The sequence below is a fragment of the Ischnura elegans genome, chromosome X (assembly GCF_921293095.1).
Source record: "Ischnura elegans chromosome X, ioIscEleg1.1, whole genome shotgun sequence".
NCBI lineage: Eukaryota > Metazoa > Arthropoda > Insecta > Odonata > Coenagrionidae > Ischnura > Ischnura elegans.
Genome location: NC_060259.1, coordinates 38,676,894 through 38,700,746, shown reverse-complemented (window position 1 = coordinate 38,700,746; position 23,853 = coordinate 38,676,894). Strand labels below are relative to the sequence as shown.

Here is a 23,853-nt window from a genome sequence, read left to right as displayed (position 1 = left end):
AAAGCGGTATATTCCGTTACTTGAAACTTCGATTTTATCTCTTTGGGGGCCATCAAGAGCTCCTACATATCATGTGAAAAAACGACAAAGCCGGTAGAACCAAACTACTCTGCCTTTCTGGAATAGCAGAGCAAAAATGTGTCAGGATATCTGATTGGATTGGACTTGATAAATATCTCGAGAAAACCACTTCTCTCCACGTATTATCTATGAAATTTTCGAGATAACGAAATATGCCTGCAGCGTCAACGTAGACATTTAGCTCAGAATGGTTATATAGGTATTTTATGCAGTTTAAATGCTAGTATAGTCAAGATTATATCCATATTTAGTCATTTAAAACATTTAAAAGGTAATTTTTATTACTCATTGCAAATTAACGCAAGCGGTGGGAATAAAATGGATTAAAATAGGTGTTAGGATTAATTTTACAACGATAAACACTTGCGGGCTCTTTCCATTGAAATCCATCCGTCCATCCATGAAAACAATAGCTAAAAGAGCTTTTCTTTCGGGGCGTTTTGGCAGTTACACGGCTTTCAAGGCATCGGGAAATGTGTACCGTCACAAAAGGCCAACCGCAGCTCTAACGGGCGTTGTGGAATAAAAGGCAGACAATCGTCGTCCACGTCGCCGAACTGAAGACGCTGGCTGCAACGTGTCCGATCGCTACGTATCAGCACGAAGGAATGGATAGAGGGACTGTGAGAGAACACCGTAAGACTGTAACAGGGACGTAGGCGGGTTGAAGACCCCCGCTAACCCACCACTGTACAGGAGGGTAGCTAGGATTCGTGAAGCGTATTGTGGAAATATTTTCGGATGTGAAAGTTAAAGAGAGGCGCTAAATCACACTCGTCCGGCCACATCTTGAATATGCAGCGAGCATATGGGATCCGGTGCAGAAAGACTTATTCCGTGAGCTTAATAAAATAAGGAGAGCTACGCGATTCGTCAAAAACTGCTTCGGTCGTACAGATAGCGTCACTCAGATCAAGGGCGTACCCAGGATCATAACTAGGGAGGGAGGCAAGCCAAGTTGTGATATTTTAGCATGGAAAAGGTGAATGAAACCAATATTTTAAGGAAATTATAACAGCGATTTATTAGTTTATGAGATCATTTAATTGACAAAATAGTTTTAGTTACACATATGATACTATTACTTATCATTTTTCGTGGGTTTGAAGAAAATTGGTTGAATACTTTCGTTTCAGTTCAGTACTGATTTCGCTGAAAGACTTGAATTTTGTTTCTAGGGGTGGGGGCAGCTGTCCCAATCTGCCCCTCGCTGGGTACACCCATGACTCAGATGTTAACCGAATTGGGCTGGGAGCCGCTAGAGACTCGGAGGCTACACGCTAGGCTTAGATTGCTTGAGCAATGGAGATTGGACATCTATTAGAGCGACACGGGGAACATTACGTTAGACTACTAAATTTCTAGGCCCGACAAAAACGATAAATTAAGAGAGATATTTTCCGAACCGATATGCGTGGAAATTCTATTTTCCCAGCACGACAAAGGAGTTCTATAAATACTATGCTTAATTACGTTAGAGGATTTCATAGTTATATGTAAACGGCTATTGTCCTAACACCCTCTACCACATGCCTATGGAGGCGGATTGCGGGGTTCTATGTAGATGTAGATCTTTAAGGGTGCATGTAAGAGTTTATTAAAACATTATTGAATTCGACATGCACCTTGGTGGCACTACGCTGCGACGTTTAGGAAGTGCTAAGGTAACCTCGGCACTGGCGCGGGCATAGCCAGGGGGGGGGGGGTCCGGACACCCCCCGAAATGTAAAAACACAATTATTGTCCTTTATAATAGAAAACAAAATATTGAAATATCAGGAATTTACAAAATGTTTCTTTAACAAATTAAGTTTTTTTTTCGATTATGAAAAGTGTTAAAATTAGTTTAAAACCCATAACTTAGTGCCCGGTTTTTCAAATATTTCCCCCCCTGGTTTTGGACCCCCCCGAACGAAATTCCTGGCTACACCACTGAACCCAGGTCTGTACATTCCGAAACATGAGTAGGGATCACTACCACTTTTCAGCGACTGGTGGTTAGCAAAAAGGTGAATGTCTGCACGTATTTCTACCGCAGTTGGGTACTTCTCCACGTGCTGATGTGTGTTCATACAACAGCTCGAGGTTGAAGGGCTTCCAAATCCCATAATTCTCTTTTGCCGATCTATGTCCAGCGCAGCTGATCTTTTTTCCTCATAATTGTTTGGTCGCTGATCATTCTTTAGACGGACACGATGACTTTTCCGATTGTTTGGTCTAGGGAAAAGGATTTTGATCTTATCCATAAAATTTTCGCGATAGATTTGCTGATCGATTGTTTGCCTGTCGAGTATACTATTACACAAGGCTGTTGAATGAAGGTTTCCTGCCACCGTGTCTCGTTGGTCTTTTTGGATCATCCCAAATCTTCCTCACTGTCTGTGTTGGAATAATCGAGTCCCCTTGGTTGGAATGCTGTGATATTTGGAGGAGGAGACCGACTGCTTTGGTCATTCACGCCATTAGAGAAGGGTAGGGAGAAAAGTGTGGAGAGAAACAGGGCCGGATCAAAGGGGGGGCCCTCGGCCACTCATCAACCCAGAGCCACCCACCAAGCATGAGCCTTCCGCCAACATAGAGATAAATCTCACGAAATCGAAAAAAAAACCGAACAAACCATCAAGTATGAGGGGATTCAAAGTGAACCTGCGCTGTTATTTGGTTAAAATTTAGTGGACAATATTGACGTTAATAAATGGTTAATGCAGCTGATAAATAAACAATTTATCCGTTGGCGTTGTTAATGTATCTCTGAACGCAACCAGTGGCACGCCAAGCAGTGTCGTCGAAAACACGAGTTGCGCACGTAAGCACTTTGTGTAGTGAAGTTTTCTCGAGTTCCGCGCTGGGTCAGGTCCTCCACATCAGTGGCGCAGCGAGGGGGGGGGGGGGGTTTGGGGGATAAACCCCCCCCCAGAGCTCAGAGAAATTTTTAAGTTTAATCCATCTTACTTAATTGGATCAGTATCACTTATAGCATTGTGTTAGGATTAATCAAATATCCCTCAGAAAGCCGTGAAACTCGCCATTTGAACGATTATTGGTAAATTTTGTCTTGAGGAGGTCCCCCTAAACTCCTTCGTACCCTGGAGGCAGGGGCGCCGACTTATAAAAAATATTGGGGGGCCCATATCCGAGGTCTTGCCCCGGGAAAAGGTTAAATTCAAAGTGTGTCGCAGCTCCGAAACACTATCATGATTCACACCACCTGATTCAGTCAACCTGCTTCACCTTATAATTATTTGTTTTAACACATTGTTGAATTTATTTTAAAAGGTAACTATCGTCAAACATGGGAAATAAAAATTACCAATATATTTTTGTGATTTCACTAAACATAATATAACTTAATAATTTTCTTGAAATATTGAGGGGGCTCCGCCCCCCCAAACGAATCTTTGAGGGGGCTCGGGCCCCCTCAGGCCCCATGGAGTCGGCGCCACTGCCTGGAGGGTATGCAATACACCATACCCCTAAGTATTAGTTGCGCCTAAAACCCCCCTAGCCTTAATTCTTAGCTGCGCCCCTTCTCCACATCTCCTTCCAACGTTTCGATGTAATTGGATTCCTGGATCCCTGATGACGGTGGGCGAGTTGTTCATCGAAACGTTGGAAGGAGATATGGAGGACCTGACCCGGTGCAAAACCCGAGAAAACTTTACTGCATTGTTCGCCGGGAAAAAAAACAAAAATAGTATCAGCTCTTTGTGTATTTAGGCCTCCCACCGAAATTAGCCCAGGGCCACCCACATCCTAAGCCCGGCCCGGGGGAGAAACCTAGCGTCGAAATTGGCATGCCTTTAACGAAAGGCGTCAAGGGGATCACGCCTTAACGTCCCATCCGACGGACGGAGGGCTGTACTTCAAGTGTCCACTACAAAGCACTTAAGAGGAGATTGGGCAGTCCCGGAAAAACCGGTGCCACTGCCGGAGTTGCCACCCGGTCCCACTGGGTGGGAGGCCCACAATCTAGCCACCTCATCAACCCGACCCCCTTCATCAATGTTTTTTAGTGTGGTGGTAGGAGCGGGGAGAGGGCTACCAAATGTGTTTGGTCGGTTCTATTGACAGATAAAATGTGTATTACAATTCATGACATTAACATAAGCTAAAATGTCAAGAATTGGAATAAATTTGCTGAAGGAAGTCTCTGTTCAACTTTAAACTCACTCGCTTTCCTTTCCATCGAAATGGATGGCTATATGATGGATATATGACATTAAATGGATTTTTAATGCCCTATTCTTATGATTTTGGATTTAAATCACCATTTTTAAGGATTCTGAGACTAGCATGGAATCGCATCTTTTAGGTCCCTTTCTCACAATCAGATAAAGTGCTTTTTTTTCTCCGAGGGCTCTCACTTTCGGGTAGAAAGTGTGCTGACTCGCCAGTGCCGTAAGATTAGTAGTGGAACCAATAAAGGAGTACCAAAGAGTGAATTGCGCAACATTTTCTTGCTCTTTTAACCCATTTATGCCCAGTGGGTCGTTTTCTTGTGGGTTGTCTTAATATCCATGTAGCATTATTTGGTATTCCACTCGGTTCTAAGAATAATACATGAAAAGAAGGAAATTAGCGGAGGGCAGGTTGTTCGGCAAGAAATTTGTGGTTTAAAGTATACCGGGACTAGCCGCGGTGATAACTTATACGGGAGTCACCCGCAATGCACAATCGTGCGAAAGATCCACAGAGAAAAAAATCATTCGCCTTGACCGGGATTCGAACCCGGATCCCCCGATTTCCGGTGTCCGAAAATATCCACAGGTAAGAATGACGCCTCGGTAGCTTAACTGGCTAAAGCACTCGACCGGAAATCGGGGGATCCGGGTTCGAATCCCGGTCAAGGCGAATGATTTTTTCTCTGTGGATCTTTCGCAAGAAATTTGTGTATGTATGTTTTCAGTACATACTACTTAGTATTTTAAATTAGGTAAACGTCAATGAAAAATATCTACTTTATTTTTTTGAATTTATAGAGATGCGTAAATTTTGCGCAGTAATACTAATAATACTTATCCATGATTAAAGCACATAAGGTAATATCCACACTATTTTGTTTATCACTAAACCGACCATGGTTTTGACACTTGGTGTCATTTTTGACCTTGAAAATGGTACCAAGTGTCGAAACCATGGTCGGTTAAGTGATAAATAAAATAGTGTGGATATTACCATTAGTGCTTTAATCATGGATATATCATTATTCCACGAAATTAAGACGAAAACGATTTTATACGGTAATAATACTTAAGGGCAACGAAAATGTTAAAGTTCTAACTTTTTAATTGCAAGTGTGCACAGTTCCGTCCAAATTTACCTCGGCCAACATTGTCGTACAATACAATAATTACTCTTTGTTCAGACATTATTATCTCCATGCGGACTGACAAGAGTATGTCTTCATGAGGAGGTAGAGTGTGGTACCTGTTGCACTTCTCTCGTCACGGCGCGGTATTCTTTTCACATGGTTGTTTTTAACAGTTGGGGAAATTTTTGAAAATAATTCCTGGCTAACTTCTACCATTTTTACATCATCCGTGATTTCCTTATGATATCCTCCATTTTTATCAATAGGGGTTTTCCCACATCGATTTACTCTGTGAGCTTGACTTTCGCCGGCAACATCATCTGGTCCTAAATGAATAGTTATCAATTTCTATGAATCAGTTGAAAAAAAAATGAAAAATTTCCATTTTTACTTTAGTTCTCAACTAGTGAATCAGGCAGGTTGCCCTTCAGCCTTTATTTATCAGTTTTTCCTGGTACTTCCCTTCTGGCATTCCAACATTTTCTTTCACCGGAGTTCATTTTCCTATGCCTTCGTATATGAGACAAGCATAAAAACATGTATTGCCTTTATCATTTAAAATTGTCCATCGTAAATAAGTCTAGTTCTGGATCAAATCTTGTTTTTTGTCACCATTGCTTAGCTCCTCCTCAGACCTGCGGCTGTGCGCGTCGAACCGTGAAGCGTATCCAATTTCCTAGCGCCACCTGGTGCGTGGTTGTATGTATAATGGAACGGAACTTGGAGGAGCGAGTCTTTCTGCTAATTACCTATGCAATAATTCATTACTTCTCTGGGAGACTTGCTTATTTAAACTTTGGGATTTGTACTTTCTTTGTGGCTTCTGAATCACTATAAATCACTGTAGTAGAGGTTTTTATTGCCGATGAAAAATTATTGATTCAAGGTGTTTAATTGTAGGTCGCTCTTGATCTTGAGGCCCTAAGCTGAAGCCTAGTTAGTCTAAAGAAAAATCCGGCCCTGAGTTTAATTACCTTCGTAAGGTTTATTTTTAGATATTCTTCCGTTAATTCGGAGAAAATCATCAAAGATATAATAATTTTCATTTGAAAGATGAAAGCGTTTCATTCCCCCAATAGCTCGGGAAGAAATTGACATAACTAGGAATGAGCTGCGTTCTATGTAGTGGAACTGAATAAAGCCATTTCGATATTCTCAGCTACTTAGTTAGTCTAAAGAATCAACATCATCCTGGAATAACGATCAAATGTTCCTTCACTTCATCCGTCGTAGCTGCAGGAAATGTCCTTAACCTCTCGTTACCGTGAAAATAGCTGATAATCAGAATCTTGAACAGCTCTCACTTTAGAATACCTATTTCCTGGTATTTTCTTCTTTCTTAAGTAATTTTTATCTTAGGCCTTGAACGTATTTTCGTTTTTCAGGCCTACATGTACTTCCCCTCAATTGCCCTCTTAAAAAAAAGCCATCTCCCCATTTTCTAGTACATATTACTTTCTTCAAATCTCTTCCACACATCCCTTCTCTTATATATTATATTCGTATTCTTATGTTTGTATGTTTTTCTCCTATTGAATTGGACACCTATATGTACTTTTACCCGTAAAACAACTGGTGGAAATCCTTTTTCATCAGGTGTACGGAGAGTAAACCTCCACGATATCAATTTTGAAAATACCTTCTGTTCGTAAGTGACGATTGGAGTATTTTTTGTCCTCTAACAGTTTCTACGTGGACTGGATGGTATTTTTATCCTACTACCGTAGGATATTCTCCTTGGAAAATGAAATATTCTGATAGTTTACGGAGAGTAAGCCTTCACGATATCTATTTTGAGAATATCTTGTGTTCGCAAGTGAAGGCTTGAGTATATATTGTACTCTGATAATTTCTAAGTGGACTGAATGGTATTTCTGTCCTACTACCCTAGGAGATTCTACTTGGTTATTGAAAAAAACAGAATTGCATTAGCTAGAACAAAAAAATATCAAAAATTGAGGTTTATAATTACTCCACAAAGCCCTGCTTTACGTGAAGCCGGTATTAGTCAGACGATTTGAAATGTTTTTCCTCCCAGTATTCTCATATGTTTATGCTCTCTTAAGGCTTATGATCATCCTGAAAACGGTTTATCCGTGTATTTTGTGAGCAATCGAAACAGATGTGTTTTCTAGAAGAGGCGCTCTCTGAAATTTACGAGCAATAATCCAGCCTTTAACTTCTTTTTCTTAGATTTTTGTATAATTTTCTGCTCGCAGTGTTATAGTGATTCTCATCCTATTTCCTGCACTATAGTTCGTAAAATTTATGAGAGCGCCTCTTCTATGAATCAAAACGGTTTTGGTTGCTAATAAAATGTACTGATATCATTATTTCTTTTTCCAGTAGCAAACAAGGCGCTGATGGTGATATGCAAGGCTCCTACTTAAAATCCGTAAAAATTTTATGACATTATTTATTATGTTTAATTCAAATCCCTCTCGGTTATGGTATCGGTTATATACACGCCTGTATTGGCGGAAGTGTGATCGGCGATGCGTAAATTTTTTGTGCTAAGCTTGAAGCTCTAAGCACGCATAAAAACCAGCTACCAGATAAAATTCCGGAAGAGGAAAATTGCTTGCAACCTTTATAAAAAATTTCATTTTTTCATCTTTTGGAGGAAAAAAAGTCATAAACCTCTCCGTCTTCGATTTTTTGTCTAATTTTCTGCTCACGTAATGATAATGATTCTCGTCGTATTTTCTGCAATATTGTTCTTAAAATTGTTTCATACTTGGCATGCTTCAGGGAAAACATGGCTGGACCCAGCGTACCTACGAGACCTACATAGAATATCTAGATTACATAGAGTATTTGTGTGCATATGTCTGAGCACCTTAAATTTGCTATTGGTGGGTATAAAAATAATTTTCATTAGATTGAGCTCTTAGAAAAAGTAAAATGCGTCCGCAAAGGTTACATGAGATGGAAGTAATAATGTTTACTGCTAAAGTTAAATTGATATTTTTTCTGGACTAGAGAAAGATAAAATAATTATCAAGGTTAAGGGCGCTTATGTTTAATCCTAGGACATCTATTTGAAATTTTCGTACCAGCACAACATACTGTTTAAGTGCAACCTGAAGTGCCCTTTTAATGCCAATACAAATCAGGTACTGTACAGATATGTCGCAAATATGGGCTTGGTTTGATGTTAAATAGAGGGTTAGTTTCACTTCTTGAAGACACGCGTGTACATGGTGTTACAGAAGGTATCTGCAATATTTCTGGAGGTGGTAGGGGATTTAATTTTAAGCATTTTTGTCCTATAAACATGAGGTGGCAACGCCTTAGTTACTGAGCTATGGTAACGCAAACATCTTATTGAATGCACTTCGCAGTTACCATGAAATCACTGAGTATGGCGATGCGCACTGATGGAAGGGATCTGAAACTTGTGCTGATACTCGCTCAAGTTCATCACTTCGGTGTCAAGCTTCCATTGCTCTAGCTAATCGCCTTAGTAATTGGGGAAAATTTAATTTTTCTCCTCATCCGAGGAATGCTACATGACCGTAATGAGATCACTTGAGTTTCCATATCATCCGTGCAAATAATGATAGAGAAATGATGTATAATGCAGTACATAGAATAAATTTTCCTTGAAATGATTTATGAAAATGTTTGTGCTATAACTAAAAACAAAGCTTATATAGTGAATATACGCCTTCGAAAGTTGAAATTTCTGCGATTATTCGGAGTCCATTGTAAAAATAAGCTATCGTTCTCTTTGCGGAGAGTATAAAATGAATGAAAAATATCTCAAGCACAATCAGCACAAGTTTCAGGTTCCTTCCATCACTGCACATTATGTTACTCAGCGTTTTCATGGTAACTACAGAGTGGATCCAACAAAATATCTGCGTGAAATCAATCGATTCGGCTTAAACTTAGTGAAAATATATGTTGAAATGAAAAATAAACAACCTTTGTAACTTATCACTGAGAATTTTTATTGGTACGATGCGTTTCAATGTTGAAGCGTCATTTTCATGTACTTGGTACTGGAAAATGGAGGTACTGTTTATTTTTCACTTCAAATGTTTGCGTTGCCATAGCGCAGAAGCAAAGGAGTTGCGACCCCATGTTTATAGGACAAAAATGCTTAAAATTACCTCTCCTACCACCTCCTAAAGTATTGCAGATTCCTCCTGAAAAAGAACTTAATAATCCAGATTTTCCAATTGAATTCTGGTCCCCCTTGGTGTGCTGTAATGAGGAAATTCAGATCCAGAACTAGTTCCAATCGGATGGGACGTGAAGTCATGACACTTTTCGGCCCATACCTTTAAGAGCAATCCAGTACTGATGCCGTTTTTTTCTTCAAACCGCACTTACAAATGACTTCAGATACACGTTCCTTCCTCCAAATACCATAACATGAAACAAATATGTTACATCGTAGGCACCTGGCCACACCTTTTCTTCTTCACTTCATGGGCTGTATCTGCAAGGGAGATTGTCTAAGCCTTGGTCTTCACATATTTATATTAAGTTTATATGTATTATTGAAGGCTAACCAAGGGAGACAGTCATGATTCATTTTTTTCAAATGCTCCCACGGCTTTGATTTGTACATGGGTGCTAAACGCCTTTTAGGTTGACAGTGTTAGCATCCCAAATAATGCCTTCATTCCTTATTTCATTTTTAAGAGTACGACCCTGACCTGATATTAGGAATCTCACTTTTTCGGGCATTACTACACATTTTTTGGTCTTTTTTCAGAGAAACCACGTCTCGCAACCGTATAGTTGTAAAGGAACTGCCTTTGTGTCATGTAAATTTGATCTCATAATTATTCTCGTTATATTTTTTGTGTACCATGATTTTTCTGCTACATAAGTTTAAACCTACTCAGTTTCTTTCGACGTCATCTTGTTCGGTTATTTTATTCGTTTTATCGTTACTTGTTAGCTCTGAACCATCTGGGCCTAGAGAATAGAAAAGAATTTCATCAAAATATTTATTTGAAGCGAGTAAATTATGGGCATGAAGCATGGCCAATCAAGAGAGCTTAAATAAATTAACTGGATGAGATTGAAATGTAGAATTGGAGGGGACTAGTAAATACAAGCTGAGTAAAAGGGAAATCTACCGAAGAGAAATTGTAAGAATAATGTACGTGGGCCGTTTTTTTCTATCTCCGATAGCTCAGCAAAAACACCATACAAGCGACAGGCGGGTACCATGCGGATAGGGCAAATGCGCGACCACCGCACCACACGCTCAAGTCATTTCTGACCATGAGCTGTTAGTTTAAGGTTAGAAGTAATCTATTTAATAACACTGCTTCAATTAATTCTCCCACCAAATGTGCACTGCGGAACGACAGCCCGAAAACTCGCCGAATGGCTTCAGCATTGACTTTTCTTCACCTTTATGCCGATAAAAGAGAATTTTAACGTTAATGTAGCTGCTCAGGGTAAAAAATTACGTCCATTCCCATTCTAAACAAAAGGAGAGTCATGCTGACTTCTGGAAGTGTTCTGATCCATGACAGCGACCGTCATCTCAACGCGGATATAGCCCAACTGCTCTTTGAGCAATTTCAATGGGACATTTTCGATCACCCACCGTAAAATGCCGACGTAGTGCTGTGTAATTTCCATCTTAACTCTGAAATAAAGATGTGGCCAGGAGGGAAGCATTTTCAAATGGGCGATGAGCTTCAGGACAAAGGTAACATTCATTGGAAGTCATTGGCGGCAACATCCTATGAAGAAGGTACAGTAAAGCTCGTCCACAGCCACGACCAATTCCTCAATCGCCGAGGCGATTATTTCGAAAGGACACCATAAGTGTGCTCAATATTTAGCCATGAAATAATTTTTAATCAATTATTTTGTCTTCTGTTCATGGCCCATCGGAGCTTGAAAAAAACGGCCCTCATACCAAAGGGCAAAATAAAGCTGAAATGATGTGCAGATACCGTGGGTTACCGGTGCCAGGCGGGAGAAAAATTACGGGAAAGACACCACTGGGAAATCTCAGGACTGCTTTCTTCGGAAAAGGCAGCATAAAATTGACTTCAAATGCATACTGGTGTGAAGGTGTCAGCATAGACAAGGGAGACACGGCTGTTGCATTAAGGCTTTGTATTTAGAAAATAATTAAAATAATGGTTCAGCTGTCGGGGACATTGCTCTTCCTTGATACATAAATCGGAATTCTTTGGAATATCGTTGTTTCTTTTTATTTATATTCTTAAGAGGTTGTTTGTTAGAGTTCTTGTTTTTGGTTGTTCGTTTAAAGCTACAAAATCCGTTTTGCTTCACGACTTAATAACTTCCAATAACTCTGCTAAATTTTTTCAGGAAATATAACTACCATCTATTGCGATAGAAAAAGTACCCCTTCTTCTTTATTCCGGTTTTTACGTCGCCAAGAGATAGTTAGCCATGAGTAGATTATGCTTCATTAAGAGTGAGAGTCACTGATTGCGACGCTAACTTGAGCTTGCGACTGTTTATGGTGGATTAGAGAGAAATAAAATAATTGCCAAGCCTGTGATGAAGGGTGCATATGTTTCATCTCAAAACATCTTTTTAAATTTTCGTAGCAGCACAACATACTGTTTATGTGTGACCTGAGGTGTTCTTTTACTGCCAGGTACTGAATTGTTATGTGGCAAATATGGGCTCGATTTGATGATTCATGGAGTGTTTACTGGAATTAACGCCCTTGACCAATAGATGAACCTCGGAATTTCGGATTTCCGGACCATTCCGCAGAGCACTGTGCTATGCAGGTTCGTTACTTCTGTTGCCATCTTCGCACAAGGAAAGGCAGGTGTTTCGATTTTCAGTCAAGGGGTAATTTTGACGGTCAAATCCGTAATCCGCACAATTAGTGACCGCGAAAAAGGGTAGAAAAAAGGTGCACTAATCCGTATGTCTGTATTCCGCAAATGACCAGTTGGTAGTTGTTCCGAGCGGATGTGGTGGCTATGCGTGGGATATTTCTGCAATGAATGAAAGGTTAGCGACATAGTGCAAAGCTGTGATTTTGTATTATTGCCATTCTACTGGTTTGAAATTCACTGAAACTCGAAAGTGAAACATAATTTTGGTTTTTGGTCTGGTTAGTTATGTCTGTTATATGAATCGAACAGCTACAACTTCTTTCACAACATATCAAGATGTTTCCTGCCTATAGGTACCATAACCATATGCCTACTTAAGATCTAGGACCCGAGCTTTTGCCGTTGGCATAGCAGGCATATGCGAACTTTGGACGCTCCCTGCCAGGAAAGTTGGGTTAGTGGCAATATGCGGAATACGGAAAGCCGCGGTCAAGACAGCTTTGAGCGTTGTGCGGAAAACGGGTGTTTTCGTCTACCGAGGCAGGTAAAAGGTACAATGTGGGGAGTACAGATTGATCAGATTTTTTCCATTATCATTATCATCACTGGTAAATAATCCTAAGATTGGTTTGACGCAGCTCTCCACTCAATTCTCCCATCAGCTTACCTGTTCACACTCAATTCTTTCACATCCTACTTTACCTGCTCCATATATTTTGTTAGAGGTCTTCCTATTGCGCTCTTGCCATATACTTGTCCATCGACGATTGTTTTCATAAGTCCATCGTGTTTTAAGATATAACCTATAAGGTTATTCCATTTTCATATTAAGGTTTGCATGAGACTTCTCTTCTCTCCTACTCTTCTCAGGACTTTTGCATTACTAAATCGGTCCATCCCTTTGATCCTCATCATTCTTCTGTTGCACCACAATTCAAAAGCCTCTTCCCTTAATTTATTCGCCGCTGTCATTGCCCATGCATAACCTCCGTAGAGAAGAATACTCCAAAAGTTCTGATAGATTGTTTCATCACTGCTATGTTTACATTTCCCGCATTTACGTCATATTTTCCAGTGGTAATAGATGTGAATTTTGTTGCAGGCCTGATGTCAGTGTGCCTTAATATTTGACTCATATTCACCCTCATCTCTTCGCAGAGGTCGAAGACTACGACTCGGACGGGAGCTTCGACGAGGATGGGCTTCCTGTGGCGAGCACATCGCGCCCCCGCAACGAGGACAAACCCGCTGCCTCGCCGCCGCCTCCACCGCCGCCCCCGCCACCCCCCGCCCCCCCAGCAGTGTCCCCTGGGAGCACCAAATCCCTGGAGAAGAACCCGAATACGCCCAGCCGATCTCGAGGTAATGTGGCCTTCCCGATTGGAGCGATCGACTAGAATGGCATTTTAATGTCGTTTGAAGTGGATTCTTGTCCTTGGTGTCGGGAAGAGAATAATCACACGCAAATATTTTTAAGCCGTTACCCAAAGTTTATTTTTATTTAAAATGCAAAAAAATCAATTCAATGAATTTGCATCAAGTAATGAATTTGTGCGTGTAGAATAGCCCAAATTGAAGATATTACCAATGTATCGGAAAGGAGATGAGCCGTTGGTGATGGCACGGGTGGATAGTGAGGCGTTTCTGTAGCATGGGCCGTATGGCCCGCTAAACATGTCGTCGTCCCCTAAAATATAATCGTCACAGGTAAAATAGTTTCTTATAACCAGTTCGGTTCATTACCTCGTACAAGTTAATTTCTAAATGTATGAACGCGAGAATGAACGCCGAAATGCACCGTGTTAACCCAACTTGTACTAAAGAATATACAGAAAATAGAACCTGCTCTAATTTGATTCATACATTTGTACGTGTTCCATTCCGGTCTACACAATTCATTCATGAAATCAGACATAAACTCGTATGTGTTAATGTATCGAACTCGTATGTGTTAATATATGGTTTAAACGGGCATTAATGCTCTGTGCCCCGCATTTCTTACCATTAGACTCATTCAGCCGCTCTGAACGATCACCTCCGATGAATGAGCGGTCTGGCGTCGTGGAACTGAGCGACGTAAGTTGACGCACTCACTGTTTGGTCGAGGGTTTCCTTCGGCCACTAAACAGTGGAACGGATTAAGGTCGAGCACTAAACGGACTGGGGCGGATTAAGGTCATTGTTTTGGGGGGTGGTTCTTCACTTTTTACTATCCCTTGGTGGTATGCGATACCGCTCAGCGATAATTCGTCTTAGGTGTGGCAATTGGAAACTATATATTCATCAATTGTTTTAAACATTGCTTTTTGAGATGGTTAAACAAAAATTTTCGTGGGAGATCCACCTTAAAGATGACAATTTTTCAATTTTTCCTGAAATGACGAGAGGGGCGCCACTGACCACGGAGCCGAAGGAAGGAAAACAAGTGACAGTCGCGTTACGTACTTCCTTTGAATTCGGTGCACAACAATTATAATACAGAGGTTCTCCATTAGGCCACATGTTTTGCTACCTACCGCGCAGTAATAGTTTTATAGAAGCCGCCGCTCAGAACAGGTGGGCAGCCTGAATTTTACGAAAAAAAAATTTAGGGCTTTAATTTGAAATTTATTCGTGATGGCGAGATATATCAAATTCATAACTTTTAAAGGCCAATTCGCGATTGAAGATGAATTATTGCAAAAATGCGAATAAATGGTTCGCTCTGCATTAATCGCCGCGTTACGGATATTTTTGAAAACTGATTAAAATGCGCTCAAATCTGCAGCATAAATCAATCCTCGGCGAGACGGGCCTCTGTGTAGTCGGTGCGCTCTCTCATCAACTGATCTAAGTGCGGCTGAATGAAACTTATCAACCAAATTATCGAACGCTTTTCCTGAGTAAAAAAGTTATTATTAAGAAGATATGCTAACGAAACGCTTAGATTTAAAACGGCTAGTTTTTCGAAAACTACAAGAAGATTGGTCTACAGAGAGGAATAATTAAAAAACGAAAAGTTTTTCAGTATGGAATGTATACCAGAACACTTCGGCTGAGAAAAAATAGCTGTTTTACCTATTACGATTAAATTTTAGGTTATTTTTGTTTGCAACCGTTACATAAAAATGCAGTTTAAGCATTTCAAATTTTCAAAAATAACTGTAAATATGTAAGTCCATTTACTTTTTTTACCTCACCCACCTCTGTGATTGGTTAAAAATCCTAAGATTGTTTTTTTTGGGACGGATCTACTCTCATTTCTCCTATGAGTTTAGCTTTTCACACTTACGCAGTTCTTCGTTTTACATAATTGTTTCACGTATTTCATTCGAGACATTCCTTTGCAGTTCTTGCCCTTCATTTGTCCCCCAACCACTGTCTTCATCAGGTCATCATTTCTCCGGATCTGTACGTGTGATGATCAGGAAGCAAGTATGAACAAGATCTGGGTATGAGGGTGGCTACTGCAGTTGTCAAAAGCTAAGGCCAACATTTAAATGTCGTGACTTCGGATTAATGTAAAAATTTTAATGGAACCTGCAAAAAAGTTATTGAATCGAAGTCTTTAAGAGTCCTTAATTCAAACAGTGTTATTCCATTTAAGTTTTGAATTGTTTTAATCTTTGCCAATTTTTCCGAATCAAGCCGTAGAAGATCTAAAATAAATCAAATGAAAATACGCTCTCTAGATAATCATGCTCAAAATTCACTAAAGTAGAATTATATTACTTATTAAATCAGTAAAACATTTAACATCCTTTTCATGGAAAGTTACCCTCAATTTTACCTTCACGTTTACCTCTTTTTTGTCCTTACTTTGAGTCATCACGCCATTTTTGAGTGAAATGCATATATTGCAGCGATAAATCTATATGAATTTGATATTTTTCCCTTCGTAATGATTGGAACATTACGGGGTTTTTATCTTCAACATTTGGCCAGGTTGATTTTATGACTTGTGGCCCTTCCCATGGTGATTCTTATGATTCAGCTGTTCCCACGATATATGACGAGATATTTCCATTGTGTAGCGTTCAGTGAGTCGGAGTTATCATCTAGAACCTTTTTCTTGATTGAAGTTTTCGCGGCTCATGACGATTAAAAATAAGTCACGTACGGGTGTATGCCGCGTGCCGTACCTACTGGAGATTGCCCCGACGTTTCGTGACCGACTGCTGGTCACTTTTTCAAGGGAATAATGCTGGGATTGGTTTTTGCTGCCTTTTTTATATTTCAGGAGGGAGGGGTGGGCAGAGGGTGTGCGGAGTTGGGACTAGAGGGGGAAGATAACGAAATGTGGCGGATGACTGGGTTCCAAGTACGTACTGCTGATAGAAGAACAAGAACAGCTATAATAGAGATACCGGATTAAGAATTAGCAGTACTTGGAACCCAGTCATCCGCAACATTTTGTTATCTTCCCCCTCTAGTCCTAACTCCTCACACCCTCTGCCCACCCCTCCCTCCTGAAATATAAAAAAGGCAGCAAAAACCAATCCCAGCATTATTCCCTTGAAGAAGTGACCAGCAGTCGGTCGCGAAACGTCAGGGCAATCTCCAGTACGACACGCGGCATATACCCGTATGTTATTTATTTTTAATCATCTAAAACCTTCTTTGGAAATGTCGTGCTGTACCTCTCTTTCAAAGTCTCCTCTATTAACAGGAGCAGAAAAAGTGGAATCTATAGTGAAACGCATTTACTTGGAATGAAATATTACTTTCGGCATGGAATCTATACCAAAGAGCTTTGATACTGAAATTTATTTTTTATTTATTTTTTATATAATTTATTGACGAAATAAAATTATTTCAGCATTAGCTGTACGCACATCTGCAAGGCTAAAGTCAAGTATAAAATTTACAAACAATCAAATACATACATGAATATTGAAATTACCAGGATTCTTGGGAATTAATAAGATTCTTGGGAATTTCCAAGGATTATTTAACTCTGATATGTACAACATTAAAACAGAGTCCAGGGGGTTAATAAATACTAACAGAAGCATTGTAATTATTTCCATTCTAACATTTGTGTCTTTCCTTTGTAGCCCCGAGCGGTCAGGATTTAATACAGGAGGAACTAAGACATGTACTGACTATGTACAGGGAAAGAAGGAAGGACATAGACATAATGAAGACCCCAGATGTATTTATAGATCAACGCTCTTCAGCCGCTGAAGTACAGAATTGGTTGGTTGCCAAAGGCTTCACGGAGAGGTGAGGTGTACTAAGTTAGCTATAGAATTCAGGAATTCTTCTCGAGCTGTACAACAGGTTAATTCATTCGTATTGGCTGACGTTTCGGGGAACGACTTTTCTTCCATTCTCAAGGCGTGTTACTGTCTCAATGTCCAATTTCAGACTGAACCGAATTGACCGTCTGGCGAGTACAACAATAAGGCTCAGGTGTCGTCCGATTGGCTGTTGGTCATTTGACGTTCTTCATGTACCATTCTTTTGTTTTTTATGCGGTTAATTTCCGGTTTCCTAGTATTGCTCGGATGTAAGCCAGTTTCACGATTGATTTTTTTTTGATTGAGGTGAATCTCGATGGCTTCCTTAATTAAATCGTAATTGGGCATTAAGACAGTATCACGCCGTGAGAATAGAAGACAACTCGTTTTCCGAAACGTCGGTCAATACGACTGATTTAACCTGGTGTAGAGCCCGAGAAGAACTTCTAAATATTATTCACCAGGAAAAATTAAAATCGTTTATTAAGCTATGGAACTCACACAAAAATTTTCTGGGCTCTATTTCCAGACCTTACTTCATCTCTATTTCCTTTAATATTTTTAAACAATATCTAAATGGTTAATTATACATTTATAATTTAACTTTGAATATTCTCTAGAGTGTGCCAGCCACTGAAGGGAATGGCTGGGTACGAATTATTTGCACTGAGCCGAGACCAGCTGGAGAAGGTTTGCGGCAGTAGTGAAGGACATCGGCTATTTGGTCAGATAACAATCCAAAAGAATGTATCTGGGGTAAGCTCTATTTGTGATGTGATGGTTTTCGTTTATGTTTTCTGCTAGTTTATCCTTGGTTACTCCTACGCCCCCAAATATCTTGGGCATAATGTTTTTCGAAAAAAAAAGCACTTTGAATTGGATGCAATTCAGTAAAATGACTATATACACGAGAATATTCGCCAGTGGCGAGAAGACGGAGTTAAGACTTAGTGATAAATCTCAGAGTTGAGGAAGTTTACTCGTTGAATATTCTTTAAAACTTCAAACAAAAATATGGGTGTGCTTTTCAGCACCATTGATTTTCCTTCGGTGTTATATGCCGAGACCTATTATTTATCTTCTTCACAAGCATCAGCAGTAGTGAGAAGTTCTTGTAGCGAATTGCCGTATCTATTTTATTTAGGAGGCTGCTGCATATCACGAGGCCAGTTGCTTTGTCTGTATTTTTACGCTATGCTTTATCATCTACTGTTTTCTTATACGCAAGAGTCTTCAGCTCGTGTTATGTTATTCAGCATTATAATGTTATTCAGCATTTTGTAATTTTTTCTGGAGTATTTAGTGATTGCGAGGGAAAAAAATAAAAGCATGACTTGAATATAAGTTGAATGACAGTTGCGTCAGACAGTGTGAACCCTTCGATAGCTGGATGTATCGTTAATTTGAAAAATGAATGAATTGACTGCGATTATTATGCCCTTGTTCAGTTTAGTATAGCTTCCCATCGCAACGTTGGCTCCTTAAATCCTGATCGGGTAATCATTCCTAAAGAAGCACTGTATGAAACAAGTGACTGTGAACGCAGACACGCGCACGAGTGCAAAGTTATATACACCAAGGATGAAGGTCGCGATGAAGAAATATTTTGCTTGTCTAGGATTCGAACCTTGATCTCCCGATTGCCATTCAGGCGTCTTGTGACGTCAGCACCTTGTTCGGTAAAACTCATACAGAAGTTTGCTCTAAGAAGATGGTTTAGTGGTATAATTTACGAGATCACCTGACTGGTAAGTGGGAGATCCGGGTTTGAATCCCGGCTTAGCCAAATATTTTTTCAAAGCGAACTTCATCCTTGGCGTATATTCATAAAGAAGGTTATCCGAAATGTCGACTCCTTCGCAAAATTTCTTGAAGACGGGGAAACCTGATTTTCGTCGAAAAAAAAGTTGCGCTACCTAAATTACCTAGCCTTCCCTCATGGCGCAAATGACTTCAGCTGTCGGTCGCCTTCTCTAAATGCCGAGTAAGTGCGGAAGTTTATTAAACCTTAATAAAACGCTGCAATGTTTTCCGAGTCGGTTGGAATTCAAAAGGAATATAATTGCGTCCCCAGACTGCATCCTGCTTGAATGATGTGTGAAGGACATTACAAACACAATACTCCGTCCGTCAGATTAGATACCAGGCCGTGGTCCCCTTGGCGCCTTCCGTTAAGATCATGCTAATGCCAACGCCAGGTTTTTCTCTACCCTTCCTTACCTACCCTACCCTCATGGAGAAAATGACCTCAGCTGTCGGTCGCCTCCTCCAAATGCTTGATACCAAGTAAGTGCGGAAGTTAATTAAGCCTTAATAAAACCCTGCCATGTTTTCCGAGCCGGTTGGAATTCAAAAGGAATATAATTGCGTCCTCAGACTGCATTGCGGGGGAGACTCGCCAGGCCGCCTTAGGACCCACCATCCCACCTCTCCATTGGCCCCGAGTACAAATGACACGCATATGGCGAAATTAATTGCACTGCACTCAACTGATATGGGAATAAGCCGTATAACCCTTCCCTCTCCCCTCGTCCCCCCCCCCTAGCTGCCCCCTCCCCTCCAGTGGCCACTCGATCACCCCTCAATTACCCCTTCCCGACTCCCCCACCACGGATCACTAATTGCCTCAATGACGGAAAACTGCGAGTCCTGCAGTTCCGCTGATAGGATTCGCCGTCACTGCAGTCGAGAGGCTGGTCGGCATCGAACACTCGACGAATTCATCGCACAAATGAGTCGCATAATGGATATAGGAGGCTATCTAGGTCAACGGGGAAGTGGACAGAGAAAAAAAATCACGTAATGACATACGTCTGCCCTGTTTTGTTTTGCCGCCGGCTCATTACGATAAATAAGACGTGATCCCTGATGGTGTACCAACTTCATTAACGTCTGGTTCATTAACCATTGGCGCAGAGAGGAGAATTTTGGGTGTTAATATCCTCTAGAGCCGGAGCAGGTTTTCCTAGTAATCGAGTTTCTTGATTGAAAAAAATAATGTCCTCGTGTCCAGTTAATTTACATCTGGCTGAAGATCCTGTAAATTATAAACTGGAAGCAGAAAAAAGAAAAGGAGTAAAAGCACTTGTTATTTCTAAATTGAGGGTCGCCTGATCGATTTCACCTTTATCGTGCGTCATATTTCTGCCGTGAATTTTCTGGCGAGAATAGAGTACAGTATTCCCTTTGGCATAAGATGTACCATTCACTGAAGTCAATAATACATCGATAATTTATCTAAAATCGTCATAATATTCACATTTTCATTTTATCTTGGAAATTTGTAGATAAACTTCATTCATAAATCCATCATCGTTGTCACGAAAAAATTCTTTGCTGATGAAATCATAGAAAATTTTAATTTGGCTTGCGTGATAATTGTGCTCTTAGTCCCGGAATTTGCTTTTAGTGTGCACATTCATTATGGCAATTTTGAGGCTAAGAATAAAATTATACAGTAAAAAATAAAGTGCCGACAAAATGAAACTCTGGAATAGAAACTTAAGTCTTATATTGATAAAATTTTGAACATCGCATCGGAATATCTCAGCGATTAATAATCTTAATTGTCAAGATAAGAAGCCACCGAATGAGTTTCTTGTCGGTTCTTCCACTTTTGGGGTTTTTGGGGGCCTATTTTCATGAGATAAATAGTGATTATCGATTTAACTTCATAGCTGTAATTTTTGTTTGCAAAATTGCGGCTCGATAAGATTAAAACTGTTAACTTTCTATCCAGAGCGCGATATTTGCGATGCGATTTGTTGGTGTTGTGTTACTTACGCTGTTGTTCCAAGTTTTCATTGAATAGCAGATTTCATGATATGAAAAACCATTTATTTAAATATTAGTTTAACCCCTCTCTTAATGAATAAGGAGTTTTTATGTAGCCACGACTGTGAATTAACCGCCAACTTGGGTTGCGTTGTCATTATATGATGTAAATAATGATGGACAAGGTATCATGCGTGTTATTCCGTGGATTATGAGTCAGTTTACGCGCAGGAAGAAAGTATTGTTTTCCTATTAAGATGCAAAGAAATTAAAAAGTCAGTATACCTTAATTGTTTTTCCCTGCGTATTTAATTGAAGTCCTATTATTTCGCATGCTATATGCGCTGTAAAGCATCGAAAATTCTCGAAACGTTCTTATAACTGAACATTTACTGGTAAACCAATTCTTGGTGTTTATGCATGATAAATTTTCGTTTCGCATTGAGCTTATCTCCCAGGCGTAGCCTGAATACTCCCTAGAGGCTCATTTGCATATTGCTGGTTATGTGGAATTGGCTTGAGAATGTCATTGGTTACCAGTAAACTTATTCGCTTGAAAATAGGTGTGTACCGTGATTAGATTATTAGTGAATTCGCCGCGGTTTTTTTTATATTTTCTCTCGTTTATTCAGAGATAGCTAAAAGATGGCCCCCAAACACTCCGACGCTAGGTTACCAATTTGGCTCATCCAATCAATGATGGCTTTGAGAATCACTTCTTGTTTTAAAAACTAACAATCCGTTCACATTTTAAAAAAATCAAGTAATAGGTCTTCGTCGAACATTGTGACACTGGCCATGCCTACGAATCAATTTCTGTGTACCTGCCACTCGAATATTTGCATTAAGGTTAGGGTATAATTGATTTTTAGAAATAAGAATCGAACTTGAAGATTTCACCGATACCTTTCACAGAGTTTTGGAAAAATTGCTGAACTGGGTCTGAAATTCCATTGAAGTTTTCTCTTATTTAGAATTTCGACATTTTTATATCTATCAATGGAGAATGAATATTTTTTTCTATTCCAAGGTGAAAGTTTTTCCCATTTCCTCTAATAATCACATGAGTGGAATCATTCAGCATTGCCATTTCAGGCAAATAAGGCAGGTATTGATGAAAGTATAGATATCGTAGTGCTCCAAATGTAGTAACGTATTAAACTCGTCTGTTTTACACCGACCTCGGTTATACTGTATTGGTTTGCGGGGATGGAGTGAAAACAGCAGGAAAGTTGCTACTCTTTATGCTGACGTACATTTCATTGAACATTTATACACATTTACATAGTTTTAGTTTTATTTTGGTCTTCCACCTTTGCATTTTACTCCAATTTCTTCCATCTATAACGACTTTCTTTATTTCTTTGTCGCAAAAAATATTTTATTGAATTCCTTGTAAGTCATTATTGGAAGGCGATGAAGCAAAATTTTTATTTTATCTTAGCCCAAAGCCATAACTTTTCATGTATTAACTAATTGAATTTACTTTTAATTGCAGTACAAAACGGCTCGCTTCTCTGAGCTGAAAGCTATTCTAGACAGAGCGAGAAAGAAAGTTGACGACAGAGATGATGATGCAGTGACAGGAGATAGCTCACCAGCTTGAATTCACTAAATTGTTGATTTGAAGTTCAATCCAGCACATTTTTACAATGGAATATTACTCTTATTGTAGAGTGTATTGCATTTATTTTTAAATGGGCACTAAGACAATACTGCACGAATAATTATTATCTCAAAATGGGAGTAGTATAACCGAACAACTAATGCCAATCAGGATTGACGGAGGATATCGGAAGCAAAGCATGAACAAAAATTCTAAGTCGACACTCGGATATAGCGGGAAGAATGTGGTATTTGTATCAGAAAATTATGTAAATACAGGTCATCGTCATTGCACACTGATTATGTGGGTGATTTCGATGAATTTTACTTATAAATATCAATGCTTCGTTTGCAAAAACTGCTTGTCATACCAATCATGTTCATTAACAATTTGCTCTTACAAATTACTTTTTCAGCTTCACATTTTCATTTTTTCATGTTTTTAAAGGGGATGGTGTAATTGTATTTTTTAAATCATCTATTTCGTATGCTCTGATGCTCCAATTTTGTATATACGTCTTATTAATTATGTATATTCTATTTTTGATGCCTGTTGTACTTTAGTTTCAATCTCACACAATGCATGTTCCTTATTTATGTAAATATGGCCACATTTATTAAATATATTTGAGCTATACTTGATATTACTCTTTGTTGTGCTTAGCTATGACTTTATGTAATTAACAATGCAAATATACTGTTTATGAAATATTCAGTGGTGAATGGTCTTACTTCTATTGAAAGCCTTTCAATTCACTTGATTATATCTAAAATTTGATTTGCTGCTTTTTTATTGTTATACTAATAAATATATCTGACATAGGAGAGAATGTTTAGTTGATGCTTATGTTTGGTAGTTTTCTTTGGTCTTGAACAGAGGGAATATCATTGCCGGAAAGTTGTCCGGTGGAATAAAGCTGTAGTGAGTTTTACTATTATTGTGTTGGTGACGGCTGAATTGCTAGATATCTCGTAAAATCGTCTTTATTGCTGGGAAAAGCAGCGTTAACGTACTGTTCTATACAAAGATAATGTAGACCAATATTCATTTAGC

General features: G+C 39.5%; 1 protein-coding gene across 6 annotated transcripts in view; it reads left to right on the top strand.

Annotated features, from left to right (window-relative positions):
* LOC124171754 (epidermal growth factor receptor kinase substrate 8-like protein 1) overlaps nucleotides 1-23,510 on the top strand; it is a 61,539-nt gene extending 38,029 nt beyond the window's left edge. For all 6 annotated transcript variants that reach the window (XM_046551044.1, XM_046551045.1, XM_046551046.1 and 3 more), the window contains 4 exons: nucleotides 13,357-13,560; nucleotides 17,235-17,403; nucleotides 18,041-18,176; nucleotides 22,693-23,510. In XM_046551044.1, the coding sequence (XP_046407000.1) occupies nucleotides 13,357-13,560; nucleotides 17,235-17,403; nucleotides 18,041-18,176; nucleotides 22,693-22,800 (617 nt within the window). In that variant the 3' untranslated portion in view covers nucleotides 22,801-23,510. The remainder of the gene's footprint in view (nucleotides 1-13,356; nucleotides 13,561-17,234; nucleotides 17,404-18,040; nucleotides 18,177-22,692) is intronic.
* The last annotated feature ends 343 nt before the right edge of the window (nucleotides 23,511-23,853 follow it).